Consider the following 21,384-nt stretch of genomic DNA (forward strand, 5'->3'; position numbering starts at 1 on the left):
GACGGCTTGGCAGTCTCCTACAGCAGGTGACAGACAATGACATGACGAGGAACAGGTGCGGAGCTGGAGGGAGAGCCCTCCACTGGCACCCGCTGGAGACAAAACAAAATGGAACCATGACAAGTGGCCATTAAGTCAAAGTGAGTGGCGTCAGAATGTTTTTGTTCTGTACACTAAGTTTTGGTATGTACTGTATGTTCTGGATGTGTGTGTAAAACATATACGTAATTAACAGTATTTTGCATGTACATGAGATATAACGATATTTGAATTTTGCGATCGCAATATTATTGCGATATTTAATATGTTCTTAAAGAAATTATATCTTTCTTATCGAATGAACTAAATCATGTTTGTTAATTGGAAAATATACATTCAATCATGTTCTTTAGTGTTCGTAATGCTATTAGATACTGTTCAACTACTGGTTGCACCTGACTGGTTGGACAAAAACATTTCCATATGAATTGATCGTATTTTGCAATGTGGCATAATCACAATGCTTGATTTTTTTTTCTCGATATACTGTATTGTGCAGCCCTAGTGCATTCTTCTTTGAATAAACTCCAAACTGTCTCCCGCATTCTGATATAGTGATTGGTCACAAAATTAACATATAAAGACATTCAACTAATGCTTTTTGGTTGAGTCAGCATGATTGGTTTCCATTTTATTTGGTACATATCGTAACCTAATGGCATGTTTGCCTATGTTGAAGATGGAATGCGTTTCCATTTTATCCTCTCGTTTCGAACTTTGGCAGGGACCTCGTTTAACGATATTGTAAATAGAATGAATCATTTGACCATTTTGATATCATGCCCTTCTGTAACAAGTTTGTCTTCCTAGCCACTATACCTCAACGATCCTCAAGGGATGCTTGAGAATTGTATTCTATTCTATCAGGCAAGTCAGAAAAGATGCACGTTTTTAGGATTGGTGCACGGTTGTGTGTGTCTGCTCATTCTACCTCGGATTTGTATGTACTGGATGCCTGCGTGTGTTCCCTGCAGTGTGACAGAAGGGATTGCGGGTCTGCAGACCGCCGCTAGACTGGCTTTTAATGAGGTCGTTCACAAAGGAGCGAACAAATACAATCTACGCCCAGCTCCCAACAGGGAAGAGGATGCACCTTTGTTTAGCGGCCAATTACAATGTGCATGACAGTATGCTTACATTCATGATTGACAACATTACCCTTTGATTTGCTAGCATGACCAAAAACAGAGCTCAAATCCTTACATTGCCAAGCCAAGTGAGGTGGATACCCACTGACTTCATCACATAACGCCAATAATGAGTCTCCGAGGCATTGTTTTTGATCACTATTTATTTGTTAGGCAACATTTCCAACGTGTTGCTTTGGGCAGACATGCCCAAGACCATATATAGCTCTTATCGTCACGAAAAAAATAAGGTGTCAACAAAATCATTTCGCCCCTTTTGACGAACACTGTTGAAGGTCTTATTCTAGATCAGTGGTTCTTAACCTTTATAGAGGTACCGAACCCAACCAGTTAATATGCACATTCACTAAACCCTTCATGAGTGAAAACTAAATATACTGTATATATACAGGTATATATATTACAAATTCAAGATATAAAACCCCCCCCGCATGTATTAAAAACTGAAAAAAGTTAATACATTTTCATGGGATAAGTATACTTATTTTTAAATTGAACGATGTACTGTCACGACAGTCACACATTGACTACGAAGCGAACGAAATTTCCCGCAGCACTGATTGGACAAGCAATGTCATGTGATCATCTGCAGCCAGTGATGGCCAAGCGGGCGTGTCATAACTAATTAACAAGTTGAGTCGCGTGTGTCTTCCCCTCCATGGCAGAGGCTCCGTCAGACCCCTGGGGTTCGCTCGAACCCAGGTTAAGAACCACTGTTCTAGATGTTCACATGTTCTCACGCCGCTAGTTAATTGAACCATAAAACTGCAAGCAATGCTGTAAAAAAATAAAATTAAAAAAAACAAGAGACCCTCTTGAGGTGAATATAACAATTTATCCCTGCATTTATCTGTGTGGTGTGCAACAAATGTAAGAATGTTGATTCTTCCCTTGAGGCATTATAATCAACATTTGCTCATACTGTCAACTTGCATTGGGGTCAGAAAGGGCCAGTGACCAACCAGCAGATGGAGCTGCACCTTCAGGGCCAAAGTGTCCTTGCAGTCAGACGGACTGGCGCGTTAAGGATTTTTCAGCCTTGACGGAGGTTTGTGCTCCACTGAGTGCTATCTTAGTTCAACTCGGCATTTCAACAGAACATTTCTGGTCATATTCAAGAAACGTTACATTCAAATTTGGCCAGGAATCACAAGTTACTTAGCTGGAGTTATTTTGCTGCTATGCAGTCGAGCGTGTAAGCCTTTCTGCTACCTGTCTGCTGTGAACCCAAAGTGGAGCCTGCTGTAGAGGCAGTCCGAGTAGGTCAGCCAGACATATGGAGAGCAGAGCCAGAACGTTGAAGTACATCTGTTGGTTTGAACGCCCCAAGTGGCAGGAGAGCGAAACCTTTTCATCACACCACTTTTTATGGGTGATCAAACATGTCAGGCTCGGCGACAGGAACTTTCGCTGGCGTGATGTTTCAAGGGTATTGTTTACAGTACAGATGTTGCAAGTCCGGGCTATCAATTAGCACACAACAAGGTCTCGGATGATGAACGGGATCTCCCCTTGAAACACATCGCCAAATGGTCTGCTGCCATTCACCCTAAATCATTTTTCCACATTGAAATGTCCCCATAAACCAAGGCGATGTTTCATCATGTTGTTAATAAATACAGATAGCACTGTGCTCCATCCTTGATGAAAAAATACAACAACAAAAAAATTCAACACAATGAAGAAATAAACTGATTTCTTCACATTGTGAAGAAATCTGACTAACTGGTGGTGTAGTGGTACATTAACCTGAGCATGTAATGTACCACTACACCAACTGGTACATTAACCTGAGCATATATTCATTTCCCGTACAATCTGTGGACGTGCGAGCAAATGGTTATCTGTCTCGATATGTGCCCGGTCACTGATTGGCAACCAGTCAAGGGTATTGTTCACATTTCGTCAAAAGTCAGCTTTGAAACTGAACAGGATGAGCTAAATAGAATATGGATGGATGAATAAACTGCTCTTTTCCCACAGCGTCACACATCCTTCCGACCACCACAGGTACACTTAAAATCTGTGTACATTTACAAGTATAATGGCTTGTGACCAGAGTTGTACCTACAAATATTCTGATTTTACACCATTGACAATGTGATATTTGTAGCTTGGAACATGCCATCCAACAGCCTGCTCCCTGGACACTCTGGAGGAGGTGGGCAACAGGAGGATGCTAGCCAAGCTAAAAGCTATGATGGACAGACCCTCCTACCCCCTTCAGGCCACCCTGACAGCACTGGGCAGCTCCTTCAGCCAGAGACTGATACACCCGCGCTGCAAGAAGGAAAGGTACCGCCGCTCGTTCCTGCCGACTGCTGTCAGGCTATTGAATAGACGGTCCTGAAGATCTGGACTCACCCGTTTTTAATATACTTATATTTACTGTATGTTTTATATTATATAATTATTTATATACTTTTTGTGTTCTACTTTCTCCCTTTCATAATTTTGCTGCTGTAAATTGCGAATTTCTCCATTGTGAGATAATACTACATTTTCTGCACTATAAGGCACACCTAAAAGCGTTCAGTTTTCTCAAAAGCCAACAGCGCACCTAAATCGATCAATATCCAATTTCTTGGATGTAGTATTTTAAAGGTTCTGTAAAGTGCTTTGTTACAGCTGCAGCGGTTGTGAAAGTGTGTTATAAATAAAGCTGTATTGTATTGTATTCCCTTTAGTGTAGCTCCATCTATTGGATGGATAATGCAACCGCAGCCACTATTGTCGCTTCTATTCTATGCGCCTTATAATGCGGTGCGCCTTATATGTGAACGTTTTACAATAGGCCACTCGTTGAAGGTGCGCCTTATAGTCCAAAGGCCTTATAGTGCGAATAATACGGTAAAGGTTTTCTTATCTTATGTATCTACTGTGGCTCATTAAAATTGTCAACTCATTAGCCCTGGTGATGGTGTAAATGGTGCTTTGAGGGACAGAAATCGAACCGCTTTTTGACAGAGTAATCTATTGCAATTTGAAAAAGTGCTTGACTATTTTGTTGGCCACTGTCCATTAGCGTGTGAGGCTGATTAAGTTGATGGGGATGGTTCCCCGGGGCAGCAGGAAATGAGAGTTTGCATGTTCACATTAAGCACTTTGTGAGAGATTTACTGTATCTGATCAGCTGTTAGAATTCAGATAACGATAACTAAAAAACATATCAAATGGAAGAGTCATAAAGTGACTGTCGCAAGTTCGCCCAAGCAACCAACTCATCTTGGTGTCAGTCCCGGCAAGGAGATCTCAATTTGTGGTAGTAATGAGCCCGCTTCAGGTCCCAGTAGCCGTGGAAGTAGCAGCCTAGTGATAAAGATGAAGTGTGGTGCGGCTCCCATGGTGCCTTTTAGGAAAGTGGAACATTGACCATCAGATCTCTCTCTCATTGATCAGATGGTTCAGAGAGAAAAAAAAGGTCATTTCCTCCTGGAGTCGGGTTCTCACTCCAATGCCCTTTTCCCCGAGCCTATGTCTTTACAATGTACAATGAGCTAGCTAGAAAGGCTCTATTGTTAGGCTATAACAGCGGTGACGTTTTGTTTCGGGGAATAACTCGAAAACCACAATTAGATTCAGGGACAGTTGCGTGTGATTGAATTACGTATTGTACAGGTTAGGTAATGTAAAGTACTGTATACTTAGTGCTGTTTATTGAAATGAATGGAAATGCCATTATTTTGTTCCACCCAAAGCCTTTTATTCAGGAACCTGTATTTTATAGAATAAAATGACACCGGATTTAACATATGAAACATATCGTAATAATTAAATGGAAAAAATAATACAGCTTTGCATGATTAAATATTACAAATTATATATAGATAGACAGACATACAGGTAGACAGAGAGAGAGAGAGAGAGAGAGAGAGAGAGAGAGAGAGAGAGAGAGAGAGATGTATGATTTCACAGAAATGACCAGTGGAAACTCCGAGAGGACCTCCTTTGTATATATGAATTGACACCTTCACATTCGGCACATTTTTAAAAGGCAGCACCACGCGCGAAGACACCGGGAAAACACTTTCTCAATATACTCCATATACTGAACCTCCTCCATAACCCCTTATGGAGTCTTATTGGAGAGTGGTGTAAAAAATTCAGTGAGTAGGTGGATGGATGTCTCCCTAGCGACTGAATAAAGACATCAGAGGAGACTGGCGACACCTCAAAGCAGAAAGTTGAATGTGAGAAACAGTCTGCGGTCGTTTCTTTTTGCTCCTAAGGAGTATTACTCATTTAAATTGACCTTACCATTTAAAACATTAAGCTCAAGATAATCATCATCTTCCACCGAAACCATACTTAATCATACGGCAGTTTTGTCTTTGAATGAGTTCTCATATCGTTACAGTCCGATGAGAATGCTTGACTGTCAAGGACTTTTTAATTTGTGATTTAATTGAAATGTATTTGCTATGCATTTTAACCTTGGTGCGACCACATGTTTTTGTTATGCATTCTTTAAAATCTTCCCACTGGTGTTTTAAAATGATCTGTGATACTATTAACTGACTCGGCAAGTATTACTCCTCTGACTGTGATGTACAATTCTTATCATCTTTCCCCACCCAGTATAAGTAGCAATGGTGGCTGTTATTTCTGGGACTGCTGATGCACCGGTCGTTAGCTAATCACAGGGCACATAGACAAACAACATTCAGTCATATTTACACCTATGTATAATTTTGAGTCTTCAATGAACCTAACATGCATGTTTTTTGGAATGTGAGAAGTACTTGAGGGAAATCAACACAAGGGGGTTGATGATTTCTGGCAAGAATTCGGTACACAGACCATTATCAATGGCAACACTCTCTTTATAAATCTCTGCCATTGTTCACGTGTTTTCTTCCTAGAAAATCACAATGTCTCATCACTGAAAAGCTATTTGTAGCGACACATGAGGCCCATTTATTTGTTTATTTATTTTTTTCTTCTTTCTACCCACAATCTTGCTGCTGTAGACTGTAAATTTCCCCCAGTGTGGGACAAATAAAGGATATCTTATTATGGGGGTTACCATTTTTTGTGTTGGCCGATGGAGTGGCCACCTCTGAGTGTTTTGTAAGATGGGTGTGTGTGTGTGTGTGTGTATATATATATATATATATATATATATATATAAAATATACTGTATATACACACACACACACACACACACAAACACACACACACACCTCTTAAAGTCCTATTTCCTGTCAAAGTGCATCCTTTTTGCTCACGGGTCCATGATTATTACGACAGAGCCAACAAATGTTTCTTGTTGTTGCTGAAATAGTACGATAAACATGACCTTTAGTAGCTGCGGCATTTTAGTCACTTGGGTCAGCGAGACCTCGCCTAATTTAACAACTGCTTGTCTTGGCGGTGTTTTGTGACTCTTGGCAAACTTAGCGGGCAGCTGCAGTTAATGTTTTGAATTAGAATAGAAAGTAATCACATAATTCAGCCTAATCATCTGGATTTAAGGCTCAGCTGAACATGTCAGGAAGACTTTTTTTTTTATGTTTTAATATTTTGTAGCAATTTTTAACTTTATTATTAGACTGTAATTTATGTAAAAAAAATGTTTCATTTTGTGAAAGGCGTACACAGGTTTGACAAAAAGTAGGCCTCATTGGATGATACTCATTTGTCATGGCACTTCATCACGCTGCTCCTTACAGGGTAAATAAATTAGTTCACTACCGTGGTGAGCACAACAAAACAAAAAGCATACTTTCCCTCAATGTTAAGATTCAGCTCGAGACTGATGGCAACTCATTAGGGAGAAGCCACCTCAAGTGGGAGCCTTTACAATTGCTCCGGTTTCCATTAGCTCGCCTGAAGCATGCCTTACCTGCTGATCATTTACACTTGTGTCCGAGAAGAAGGGAAAGGGCGAGACATTGTCAGCTTGCAGAAGACAAGATGAACCGGAGAACAATAAGTAAAACGCAGCGAGCTGTGGCTCGTGCCGATACCGTAATAACGGATATTAGAAAAATGCATCGAGACAAAAAAAAAAAAAAAAAAAAAAGAAAACTGACTGGAAACATTGTATGGCAACATGGAAGCAGACAAACGAGTAGAAACTAGGGCAATAAGTGCAAAGGATTTTGTAATATTGGCAGGAGAAGGAATGTAACACATTAAATCTGTGCGCTGAGATTTCCCTTGGGGGCGGAGTATTGGCGGCTTAGAAATGAAAATGAACTCAGAAGCATGTTAGATACTAAGCAAGGCAAGGCAGCTCTACATAGCGCATTTCATAGAAAAGGCCAGTCAATGTGCTTCACGCAAGCAAAGACACATTAAACACATTAACAAGACATGATAAGACTTAAACCATGAAAATGAAGAACCCCCCCATAGGTTTCACAAATCACTAAAAGACCATACTGCAAAATTGATTTTAAAACATAGTCAAACGTCTTTGTCAACCTGGTTTTAAAAGCATTTACACTCTGGGCTGACTTCTTATGGTAGCTTATTCCATTTGCAGCATAACAGCAAAATGCAGCTTCACTATGTTTGCTTTTGACTCAGGGTTCTAATAATTAGCCCAAAACTACAGACCTCAGAGCCCGACTCGGCTTATATTTAATCTTGAATGTATACAGGACCCAGCGATTTGTAGACCAGTAGCAGAATTTTAAAATTCTACAGCTTACTAGGATTCAGTTTAAAACCTTGAGGACGGGAGTAATACTGCATGATCTGATCCCAGTTCTGGTCACAACCCAAGCTGCAGCATTCAGAATTAGCTGCAGCTGTTTGATGCTCCTTTCAGGGAGTCCTACAAATACAGTATAACCACTGTTAATTGCATTTCTATGTTTTGAAGCACTTACTGGAAGGAGTGTGGCTTTTTCTTTTGCATGTGTGGCTTTTGTAGGGGTTTTATGGGTGTGAGCAGAAAAGCAAGTGGCGTCATATGCATTCTAATTTGCAATCGGTGTTCAAGTACTGAGTTTTGATGATTGTTTTTACATTTAGGGACAATGATGAACTGTTTGTGAATGTTTGAGTTAAGAGATTTCTTGTTTGGGCCTTTGCCATTTTGTCTTGTGTATTTTCGGGTGTTAAATTTACCTTGCCGTTTGCAAGCACTTTCTGTTCATATTTGGTTTTCCTGGCTTTTTTTCCACCAACAATTTCTGTTTATACTTTGTCTGTCCTTCATTTTTCTATAAATACATACTTTTGTTTCAGAGTTTGTCCGAGTCTGCATTTGTGGGATCTGCACACCATCTAGTTTGTTTCCGAACGTTGCCAATTACTGTCTTCTTTGCTGTGTTTAATTTGCTGATTGTGCAATTCTAAAATGGCTTTTTGTTTAATTTGAATCCCATGAAAGATAAAAACAAATGTGTTTTCTTTTCTTTCAGGTATAATTACGCAATGTACAAATACAGGCAGGTCATGTAAATGTATGAGTCCAACTAATGCCAGAGATCAGGGAAACATCTATTCTTACAAACATTTTCAATATCTTGATAATCAACAAGGACTGCAGAGCTTCTGGCGAGTAGCTGATAAAACGCAGGGGAAAAAAAAGCCATCAGCGCTACGATGAAAAGAAGAATAGAACAATAACTGCAGCTGATGTCTAACAGAGCATGAAATGTGTAACCAAAGGAAATGTCAACTAATCCAAAATGAAAGATTTGTGTCATGAGTCCTCTAATTCTTCTTTTTTTCAGAGAATTATGGGGTGTTCTATTTCCCTGTGGCACTTTCTATTAGCAAGCGGATGGTTTAACATCAACTGTGAGAGAAACAATAACTTTTGAGATTTAGCGATGAGAGTTCGTTATTTTTTTTCATTGGTTCTTCACTGAGATGGATTGTGAGAGTTCATGGAAAGTGATTTTGGACGTGTTTATTTACTTCAGAAATAGCATCACACTTTGTCCATGATTTTTTTCTTTTCTTTTTGGGAAGTCTGCAGCAAAATATATTTGATTCAAAAAACACCGCCATCACTTAAGGCGCTGTAAAATTACAGCCATAAATGTTTTCCGAGAACACACATTTTGAAATATAATTATGTTTTCATTCTCTCAGAATGTGACGATTTCAAACCTTGCACTGTGCATAATTATTTCTAACCTGGCATTGCCGATGAATCCTTTTTAATTAGACGCTGGTTCAATTGATGTCACTTATTCCTACCGGGCAGAACACACTTTGAATGGCAACGTGAATGAGAGTGTCCTGTTAAAATTTACTTCCTATCCTTTGACTTGGCATGAGAGAGCAGGTACGCTTTCTGGATGGTTTTGACATTTTCGTGCCAGACAGTTTAAAAAAAATAAAAAATAGTGCAGGTCTCCATTGGTCTGGAGCAGAGAAGCAAATGACTGATGAACATGTGTGCTGGCTGCACGACGATAGCAGCTGCCACGCGCCGGCCGGGCTTTTGACCGGCATCTGGCAGGAAGACACTCTAATTTAAGTGTAGTTGCAGTGTAAACACTTTCTAAACCAGAGAGGATTTGCAGGCTTGGCTCTCTGACTTGTCAAGTGACAAAGAGATAACTGGAAAACTCGCAGGTGAAAATGCATTTCGACAGCTCCATAAACACTAAACACAAACTGATGATGGGCCACGAATAGACAAACGTCGTAATTAGTTTGCACTCATGAATGAAGCAACAGTGTTCCGGAGAAACTGTTTTATTCAAGACCCTGTTTATAATTTTGTTTTAAAATATGGGTTTTTAGATAATTGCTGAAAATAACGGACTAAAAGACCAAAACGATGTGGTCCGGAGCCGTGGAGATTTAGCATGAAACCGTTTTTTTCACCATTTCAATTTCCTTGATCTATTGGGCGTGGCTAAAATGGGGCCCAATGATGGATTTGGGGCTGACATGAGTCCCTCCTCCTCCACAGTAAAACAATTTATCACTTTGTAACAACGTCATCCGGCGCAATTGCAATGCACAGATAGCTATCTTGTGGGAGTGTGCATCTCTGCAATAAAAGACAATTCGCCAATGTCTCGATATATGGAATATGATATGATTTTTACAACGGCACATTTTCAAGTGGACCAATGCGATGAGGGTTCAATCCAGTGGGATTACAATTCAAGGTAACCAAAGTCAAGGAAAGAACAAATCATCAGCAACATCAAACCGATTTGTACCAATTCATACCTGGTGAGCATCTCTCTTAAGAGATGATTTCATATGTATCTCACAACAAGGGGTGCGATACGATTCAACGGTGATTCGATTGGGTTTGGTTCATCAACACAGATTTTATGATTCAAAACAGTTTTAGTTACACAACTACTATTGAGCTATATTCGAGGTTAAACCACCAAAATAATCCTTGGATTTCAAGGCGCGATACAAAGGTACGCAATATCAAATACATTTTTACTCGGATGCAAATGAGATGCACTTTGTATCGGAAATAGCAAAACACATGGCCGAAGGTCCGCCATTGATGAAAACTAGTTGCTGACCCCCGAACACTGCGCAACAGTTCATTTGATTTCGCCGCTCGGGGTATGTGTCAGTGCTAAACCATTGTGTTTGGTTTGTCTTTGACTTTTTATGAGACATTATGGGAGAATATCATGGCTACAACTTGAAACTGTTATAGAACTTATCGTGACACGAGCAAACGGCATAAAAATCTCTGTCCTGGCTGAAGAAGGTGAGCCACCTTGAACATCTCAATAAACTGCACCGGATAACAAGTTTGATTCCATTAAGAGCTCAGGTAGTCAAGTGACACACCTTCATTCATTCATTCAAACCCTGCTCCGTATCAAGTAGCTGCTCAAGACTGCTCAAATAGATTGTCAACTGCAAACAAATTCTGCTTCGATTGGGGAAAGTTTGCCTAAAATGTGAACACTGCACGGACCAAAGACACAGACTAGTCTGATCAGAAATGAGATAATCTTCTTTGTGAAAGGGGGGGGGGGGCGGGGGGAGAAACCTCATGGAGCTGTTTAAATATTGATATCAATTTTGGAAGCTTGTAGTGTCCTCTCAGCTCGTAAAAACATTGCGGTATAAAGAAATGTGTGTAAATCAGTAGAGTCCAAAAGCCTCTCAAACTTTGTTGCAAAATCAGTTGGGAAAACCCCATGGCGATCCATGAGCTCTCTCAGGTACAGTAAGATCGACAAACATGAATCTTTTCAAATGCAAAGGTGAGGCCTTTCAAAAACCCTTTGGTATCTTCTTCTATCATGTCACTTCAAGAGAGAACTGTTCTCCCGAACTCTTTACAAGACCGAGTTGAGTATTCAGCCTTCCGATTGACTCTGATGGTGCTTGAGAGCTGACACATGTGTTTTCTTGTGCACTTGTGACTACAGAGGGTGTACGTGTGGCTCTCCGGCACAAAATCACCCTCCTCATACATGAGATTTTCAGTGACCTCTGAAAGAGAACCTTTAAGATGCAGAGGGGTAAATTTAACAGCAGCAAAATCCTCTGAAATAACTGCAAGACGAAATCAAATAGGCCCCAAAAAGTAAAGAACAAAGCATCGAAGCAAAATTCACATAAGGGACAGTAATTTGCAGCTGATTACAGAAAGGAGTCATATTTGTCAATGCCCGTGTTTGTCGGAATTTTCTAAGGCAAAAAGCTCATTATTGCTTATCTCAAAGTGCTTGTGCTCTACCGGTGAGCCCCCCCCCCCCCCCCCCCCCAACTCGAAACTGTGCCCACCTGACCCTGAGCTCACCTTTCAATCCTACCTGAGTGCCCTAACTCCCATCATCCACCATGTAGTGGTGTAATCTCTCTGTTCTCCTGAAAGCAGATGGCTTTGCAAGCCCCGAGCAACCACCGAACATCAGACTTGACATTAATATTCATGACTTTCTGACAAATTTGAGTCGCAGAGAGAGAAAAAAAAATCACTTAGACACAGGAATGATGCACATTTCATGGTACAGGAGTAGAAACTAGGTTGCAAAAACAAGTAATTGTAAGTGCAAAGCATTTGAGGGAAAAATACACTTCTGAAAAATGCACACGTAAAAATGTTGAAGCGAAATCAAGTATAACAGGTAAGAACTTCGCGTGAGTGGCTTTCTTACGACAACTATTTCAGAGCAAAGCTTGCTCTCAAGATGAAGTTAACAAACATGACAATAGAAAAATAATACAATAATCCCTCACTTATCGCCCTTAATGGGGACCAAAATCACCGTGATAAATGCAAATCCGCGAAGTAGCGAACCTCCCCCCGTATGTGTATGAGTATAAAAAATATTTATAAGGCCAAATTTAATGGTAAACATGCATGTAGAAGTAAATTTTGTCGTAATTAACATTACTTAATGCTATATACTAATATATTTAAACATGTATAAATTAGATTAGGTTGGTGTATATATGACAAAATACAGTAAACATATACATGTAGTATTGTATATGTTGCTCTATGTGACTCGCCGTTGTTTTGCTGACTTTCGCTTCCTCTCGCCGGCCGTTTGCGGACTTTTTGCGGCATTTTCGCTTTTTTAATTTTTTTAATGAATATGTTTGAAAAAATCCGCGATGCACCGAGGCCACGATAAACGAACCACGAAATAGCGAGAGATCACTGTATTGTCAATTTCAAAAGAGCGTTACTTTACAAGTCTTTCTATATATGGCCTGAAGTTATTGTCCTGATATTAGTTGAATCCCTTCACAGTGACGATGAGTGTCAACGTTTTAGAATCATAATGGAAGTATTTCTGAATGGGTTATTTTTTATTCTTCTCTCTGCCCCTTCATTCAAAACACGCATTAACATATGACAAAATCCATTCATCCATCCAAATCCTGAACCCGAAAGTCTGCACGGCCAACCGCCAAGGATCGAAACAAACCACTGTCACGGTGCGCGCAGTCAGCTTTCTTCTCCACAATTTCTTCTGCCCCTCCCCTGCCTGTTACTGTGAAAACCAGATGGGCTCAGTCCCACCGCAGACGTTGCATCCGCACCAGCAGATAGAGTTTGATAGGCGGTTGCCGATGATGTGCCGATCATCTAGTGGGGTCTGTCAGCCGCAATGTTGCGGCAAATGTTCCACACAAGTCGCCACAGGATCGCACGGCATCTGTGGCCTTGCTCTCGCAGCGTGGGATAAGCGTAGCAGTGTGCACACTAGAAACAGGTTGTACACACAGTTTCCCCAGCAAATATTGTTCAGGGTGACCTGCTTCCACCTTCAACGGCGAAAAAAAAAAGAAAAAGAAAAAGATGATATATTCGGAATGTGACAAGCACTGTCACATTTTATGCCCACGGTCACCGGATGAATCATTGATGCACTAGTGCTTTGAAATGAATCCGTTTAAAAGCCCGAAGGAAATTCACAACAGCCAAATGCCAAACAAAATAAAAGGTGACAGTTTATTTTAGGCTTATTATATTGTAGTATTTAACGCATTCACACAAATTGTGGCTGTGGGTGTTGATCAACTGACAGCTGAACGGCATCCATTGAGATTGTACAATTCACAACACTGATAGAATTGGTAGATAGTCAATTTATTACACTGTGAAAGTGGCCGATTGAGTGGGATTAACAAATCACAAAGCATGAACGTACACAACACTGTTAATTAATCAGTCTCCACCCAAATTTGCCTTTGCCCAATCGTGAAAAGGAAACTCGTTTCCAATATTCGGTTAAGTCTGCCCTCTTGAAAAAATACCAAGCTTGTGTATAATAATTATAGACAAAAATGAAAGCGAAGGCTATTTTCACCATAGTTATAATTCGTTTTACAAACAAAAGATGTTCCAATTAGCATTTTAGGCAGCTCCTTCAGCCAGAGACTGTTACACCCGCGCTGCAAGAAGGAGAGATACCGACGCTCGTTCCTACCAACTGCTGTCAGGCTGCTGAATAAAAAATAGCAACAATAATATTAATAATAATCAAATGATGTGGAAAACCACTGTAAATAGCACTGCGATTTATCCATTTTGTATTTATATTGCACTTAATTGAACGGTGTTTGTTTGTTTTTTCTTCTTCTTTCTGCCTACATTCTTGCTGCTGGAGGCTGTAAATTTCCCCAGTGTGGGACAAATAAAGGATATCTTATCTTATTTTTTTAAAGCAATCTCATTTTTTTTGTTTGTTTTTTTCATTAACAAACTTTTGTTTTCAATTGTAGTTTGAGTTATTTTTATTCGTTTTCGTTGTCGTAGTCCTGGTGCAGACATGATTTTTGAGTCCGGAACGATAACGCAAGTGCCAATTTTTGGCCAGTTTCGGCGGCCCTTTAATTAGTAATGTCGGTGATTCACAGCCTCTAACGTGAAAATGGTACGCCCAAGTTTCCTGCAATTCATAAGAAAAAGTGAACATCTTTTTATGGAGGGCCTCTACTCGGCAGGATGCGGTATGCTACTATGTAAGCCCTTTAGTTACGTTCGATGACATCGTGAGTCTGTCTCTACTGCTCAGCTCGGGAGGGATTTTGGGGGAGGGGTGGCAAGTGATAGGGTGCCTATCTGATTTGGGATGCAACATCAGGCCACCAGCCAATCTTCTCATCTCCTGCAGAGCATTTTTTTTTACCAAGGACTGCTGCAGACTATCAAATATTCAATAAAGGTTTATTTCCCAAAGGCAGGTTTCTCTCCCATGGTGTGGGATGAGCATGATTTGCTGCGGTTTCTGAATTATTACACATTCAGGGTATGGAGGTAATCGTGGTTGTAGTTTTACCCTCTCCAAACACAGGCGGTACAATTTTCCGCTGTGATGGATCCTTAATACACGCACATGCTTTATTCCTTCACGGAGGACTTTTTTTTCCTCTTGGTGGAACTTGCAGAGGTTATCTTGGTTCACAATTCTGGTGAGAATCTGCTGCATTTTTTTGCTTTGTTTTTTTTGCAACTGATAGTAAACAAATTTGACAGGCATACACATACATCTGAAAAGAATAAATATTTAAATAATGTCCAACTGTGGCTTGAAACAACATTGCCGCATATATATATTTTTTGTGTTCACTGTAGCCTAAGGCAGTATTTGTATTTATTTGTTACCAAATGCTATTGTGATAGGTAGTGGCATACCCTTGGGAATAAAACTAGCACATCTTGATTTTCGTGCAGGTGCAAGGCTCCTTTAGCATATTTTGGAATTTGACAGACTGCACTGCACCAGGCTGGACATTCCGGCAAACAAGGGCAACATGCCCACGGTGCATTTGACAATTTGGTGGCAGAAAATAGACAATTTTTTTAGACCACCTAAAAGCAGGTATAAGTTTTGGCTCGAGTGGTGTCATGCGATTTTGGTGTATTTGATCTTGATTTGTTGCAAGAAGAGAGACTGAACTTCGCTGATGTGTGTGGTGGATGTCATTTAATTCATAAATATGATGACAATAACATGGGATAACCCCTCTGAATCATTGGAGAAATCAGTTCATTGATGCAGCACCGTTTGTTTGGTTGTTAGACATCAACGCACGATCAGGGGTGGGAAGCGGTCTGCATATGCCCACTTCACATGGCCAACTTTACATTATCCGCAAGTGGAGATCTTTTTCATGTCGATCGCGTCTATCTCCTGCGTGGACTCCAGTGAATCTGTTTATGTTTCCACCATGCTGTGCCTCTCTTGCTTTGAATTAAACGTGAATGAGAGGAGCCGCGAGTAAGTCAGCTGAGGACACTCCCACAACAGCGCAAACACTGGTTTTGACCTGTCTAAGAAAATACCAAAATAAGGAAAACGCCACCTCCGTGCACAGTATAAGACACTTTGCACTACACGTCTTTCAAAACCAATCTCTAAATTCACCAACAGAGTCTTTAAAGTTCAATTTGAAACTCATGTAACCCGAATAAAAATGTGCCGCGCAAAAAATAAGTGCATTTTACAGGCCCTATCGAGTCAATGTCAACTAGTTTGCTGTCCAAAGAGAGGTACATGATGTCAGCCGTTGGAAGTTTTGTTCTATCTGTGCAGATCGCCGTTAAACAACTCCTCAAGGCAGCATTTAGCTGCTCACCACAATGCTTGCATTGAGACAGCCGAGGTTACATTAGTCACTATATGTTTGTCGCTCCAGTGATGTATGTAAAAAGTCCTCTTTGTGCATCGTCAATATTTGTACAGTCGTACAATCACAGTGGGTGTTCCAAAGTAGTCAGTTGAGACAATCAATGCCAAGCGACACTTGGAACAACAGGCAGTCAGTGTCTGTTTGCTTGTTTGACAGACTGAAAGGAGGCTTGGAGCACATGATTTAACAAGCGACGGCAGTGGCTAAACACTGCGTGCATAACTGTACATGTATGAATGTCGCACGTCATGACATCCACAGTTAAGCCAAATGACTGATCACTGCCATTTACGCGACACAGACTGTACATCTGAATATTCCTTGCGCGACAATCTTAAATTATTAATTGGACTGTTTTACAGCTCCTTTTAACTTCCATGTCTAGACACGAGAAGCATCACAGGGAAGACGTGTTTTTATGATGTGATGCTTCAATTATGGATGGGAAAGCCTTTTCACCGTCAACAAAACTGTTACGTATCATGCCATCATTTTACATCTCAATAATCAGTCGTGTATCAGGATTTATAAAGGTCGGTCAATAACCCCATGTATGAATGATGGGCATCTCTTGTTACTCACATGAACTGGCATTTATGCTGATAGACTCACTCAATCTCAGTTTCCTTCCACTCATGCATGCAGACACACACGCACATTCGCACGCATGCATGCATGCACGCGAACACACTTTCGGACACACTTTCGGATCAATTCTGTGGAATTAATGAAATGAACAATGAGGGCAGACAAAGGAACCTACATTTAAAAAATAGTCAATTTCACACACCATGCATTTTCTTATAAGCTCATTAAGTACACTTGTAGGCGCACAATCCAAGTGATTGCAAATAATTATGTTCAATTTTGGTCATCACAATCGGAGAGGCGTTCATTGCACAACATGCTTTTAAAGTGATGCTGTCCCGTTTGCACTGAAGTAAGCCCTTTATGTGCAAGGAACCAGCTTCATTTGTAAGAAATCCTTTATTTGTCCCACACTGGGGAAATTTGGTGTTTAAAAGGGATGTCACAATACAGCATTCGTGTTTTTGGAGTCTAGGAAGAAGCCGGAGAATGTCGTTTCCCCTCCACCACAATCACAACAACAACAACAAAAAAAAAAGAAGTAAAAAAAGAGCCAAGATTTGAACCCTAAACCTCAAACACTGCCTTGCCCCTAAAACATCATTTTACGGATTCAAAATGTGGGGTAAAGGTTACAAGACACATAATGTCAAAAGGTTTTAAACTTGGACTTCTTAATTAATTCAATTAGCACCCGATGAAAAGTAAAGTGAGACATCACCTCAAAATTGACAGAAATGTCATCTCCAACTACAGGTATGGACCATGGACCAGTAATTATCATTTAAGGCAATTATTTCATTTTAAAAGTGTTTGGTGGAACAAAAATTTGAATATTTTCTATTCATTTGCTCATGATCATTTGTCTTTGGGTTGGTGTTTGTGGGGGGGGGGGGGGTGAATATCTTCGTGAGGAAAATAATCAGATTAGATGGCTCATTGATATAATGGAAGCAAGAGAAAGGTATAATTATGGGCAAAGCGATTTTGAATTCATTTTCATAATGTCCCAGCAGAGGTTCGTGGTGGGTAAAATCCATTGAAGTGTATCGAGCCACTCAACAAATCATCGTTTGAGGACTTTTGTTAAATCCAAATTTGCATTTGCATTGCATGGCCTTGTGAGTAAATTCACTCACCTCCTTCTCACCACAGATATTACTGATGATAGAGTTGGAGGCCGGACTGGCAGAGGGACCGAGGACTGCAACCACCCCTTTTGACATGATTTGGCACACTGTGAGAGGAAAGTGTTATGATTAGCAAACATTTGATCAAACCAGATATGCAACACAACACAAACCGACATCATGCGTGACACAACAGGATACCCCAGCAAGCGAAAGGTGAATGACATGTTTTGCTTTTTCTTTGGCTTTTTTGCATGGCAACAATTGTTGTCACAGTTACTGATAAGTCCCGATGCATTTGCTTTTTGTTGTGGTCACTATGGCTGGATGTAGGTTGACACAAGTCGAGGAAGCGTAAGCGTGCCCATATATGGCCCTGGTTGCAAAGATACTAAACAAGTAGTAGCCTGGTGCCTTTTCCCACTGGTTTGGATGTAAAGTGCAACTAAAAGCCCTGGCTTTGCTTCTCATGACGATGAGGAAACGTGAAACAAGTAAGACACAATTAAAACAAAACAACTCAACTGTATTTATAGAGGACTTTATACCAAGTGCTGTACATGGAGCAAAATAATTCATACAACAAATAATAAAACAATAAATGAATAAAAAAGACAGTAGAAAGGACAAAAGCAGTCAAACTAACAATCAAGTGTCTTGCCGAGTAAAATGCCAAAGAATACAAATGAGTTTTGAGATGAGTTTTAAAGACGGGCAGTGAGGGGGCTCGCTGAATGTTCAGTGGGAGGTCATTCCAAAGAGAGGGACCTGCAACGGAAAATGCTCAATCCCCTCTGAGCCTCCGCTTAGTTCTTGGTACCTCTAATAATGTCTGATCCGCACACCCGAGGCACCGGGTAGAGGTGGAGGAGCTCAGAGAGGTCAAAACGGGCAAGGCCATTTCAGGATTTGAAAACAAATAATAGGATCTTAAACAGACCTCTAAAATGTATCGGGAGCCACTGAAGGGATGCCAGAGTATGAGTTATGCGCTCCCACTTACGAGTACCAGTCAAGGGGCGGGCAGCAGCATTCTGGACCAACTGGAGACGCTTAATGGAGGATTGGCTGACTCCAAAGTCAAGTGCATTACTTTCATCCAGCCGACGAAGGCATGAATTACTGTTTCAAAGTGCTCGTGAGAAAGGAGCGGCTTTACGTTAGCCAGCTGCCTAAGATGAAAGAAGCTGGATTTCGCAACATGCGGTTATTCTATATTTTATTCGGACCCCCCCCCCCCCCCCCCCACGGGTGGTTCGTAGAGGTTTTATTTCTACATATGCAACGGAGCTATTTCCTACTAAAATTGTAACATCTTTGTAATGCCTCATCAATTAAGATATTTATTTCAGTTTTCGCAAACAAGTGTCTGTGTGGCAAGGCCTGATTTGTGGACAGATACAATCCAATCCAATACATATTTATTGATATAGCACTTTCACAACAGCTTCAACTGTAACAAATCGCTTTACGGAACAGTTAACATAAAAAAACTAATTAATACAACACAACACATAAGACACAGACAGTCCTGCAATCTGGACCATTTTTCCTGCATACGCTTTGTTGTCTGAAGCAGTTCTAGATGAAAGAGGAGAGAATCAAAGTGTCCTTTCACCAGTGGATCAAAGACATCATGCTGAAAATGTGCACACGTCTGCTACAAGCTTCAAGTTTGAAAGCAAACAAGAAGCCGTTGCGTCCATTGACGAAAAAAAAAAAGAGATTGGCTCACATCTCCTGGCGTAAATCCACTTCAATTCCATCATATTGATAATTAACTATGACCTTCTATTAAAAACCGCTTCAAAAATTGTCATCCTATGACCAATTTACTTGCTTACATTCTGAATGTGGGATGTGCCGGATCTATTCGAGTGCGATAAGGGGGCTGTGGGCCACACCAAAATCATGATAAACCTCCAAACTGTTATCATCGTAACAGGTGCTAAAAACAATTGAATACAAAAAACAAAACAGATAAAATAACTATAATATAGAATTGCTTGATTGATTGATTTTAGCGTGTTCAATAAAATCGGACAATGTCAAAGTGGCCATTGCATCCTTCGATTTGTATGTGGAAAGAAATTTTGGACACCCTGGAATAGACCTTTTACACCTTCTTCCTTTGTCAGAGATGGTATTGTTTAGTGACAGTTAAGGATGAAAAACAGTCTCAACAGTTAAATCTTTTCCTATGGTGACAGTTTGACCCTAGAATGGATTATGACTGGATGCATTTGCTCCCATGCGAACATTTTTCAAGCACCAACCCCGAATGGATTCGACTTCAGAGATTCTACTGTAGCTTGTGTGAGGAGCTGATATCAATCCAAAGCTGACACATATAGATATGTGCAGACAGATAAGCAGCTGAAAAAAAAGAAAAAAAAACACCCGAGCGAAAGGCAGTCAACCAGAAATGGGCAGCGATAACCTTTTATTTACAGTGACATCATGAACTCTGCGTACATGTTTTATCTGATTTACCTTAAAGGGATGAATACTAAAATTCTGACCTACTCTCCATGGTACACAGACCATATATTTTAATCTACCATACCACAAAACAGACATTTCTTGTGGGTTTATAATCCCTGTTTTCCAATTAAACTTCTGGGCCCACTGAAGCGAGACAGACACAAGTAGTAGAACTATGTTAAAGGTATGAGTGTGTGTGTGTGTGTGTGTGTGTGTGTGTGTGTGTGTGTGAGAGAGTAATATGGCTTTAGTTGCTGGGGTAGGTGCACAGCATTAATAGTTTTGCATGTGTGTGTCTGCGTGAAAGAAGCAAAGGAAGACACATTCCAGGCCTGTGCGGTGTATCCAAAGGCAGTGAATCAAATGATTAGTAAGTAATCCCTTAGTCACCCATGGGGGCTGCAAAGATGTGCATATGTGCACATTTGCACTTGCGTGCCCCCACACGCTTTCATATGGCTTCAGCAGTTTGATTTGATTGTGAGCCAACATGCTGAGACACTTCCACTGGCACAGGTAGTCGGTGTGCATGTTTGTCTCCACATGTTGTTTGCATCTATGCTTCTTGGACTCGCTTTTCAAAGACAATCGCTGGTTTTGGGCTAAGTACATTTCTGTCAGTTGACATTTATTTTTACTGATCAATACCAGTTATATTAAATGTTCAGTGGGTTGCTATACTGTAACAGAGACACATAATGGCAGATTGGAACATTCTTGTGTAAAAGATCACTGATGTATATGCACAATCCTCAATTCCAATAAAATTGGGATGTTGTCTAAAATGTCAATAAAAACAGAATACAAAGATACAATACAAATCCTTTTCAAATCTATATCCAATTGAATTCACTTCAAAGACAAGATATTTCATCTTCAGATTGATGAACATTTTGTTTTCATTTTTCTTTTCAAACATTATCTCAGTTTGAATTTGA

At 40.3% G+C, this 21,384-nt stretch overlaps 1 protein-coding gene across 4 annotated transcripts in view; it reads right to left on the reverse strand.

Annotated features, from left to right (window-relative positions):
• The window catches only part of grik4 (glutamate receptor, ionotropic, kainate 4), a 249,915-nt gene that overhangs the window by 98,263 nt on the left and 130,268 nt on the right, over positions 1-21,384 (reverse strand). For all 4 annotated transcript variants that reach the window (XM_086125398.1, XM_086125396.1, XM_086125397.1 and 1 more), the window contains exon 5: positions 17,972-18,069. In XM_086125398.1, the coding sequence (XP_085981524.1) occupies positions 17,972-18,069 (98 nt within the window). The remainder of the gene's footprint in view (positions 1-17,971; positions 18,070-21,384) is intronic.

Source organism: Hippocampus guttulatus, chromosome 12 (genome assembly GCF_054856545.1).
Source record: "Hippocampus guttulatus isolate MCC_2025c chromosome 12, RoL_Hgut_1.0, whole genome shotgun sequence".
NCBI lineage: Eukaryota > Metazoa > Chordata > Actinopteri > Syngnathiformes > Syngnathidae > Hippocampus > Hippocampus guttulatus.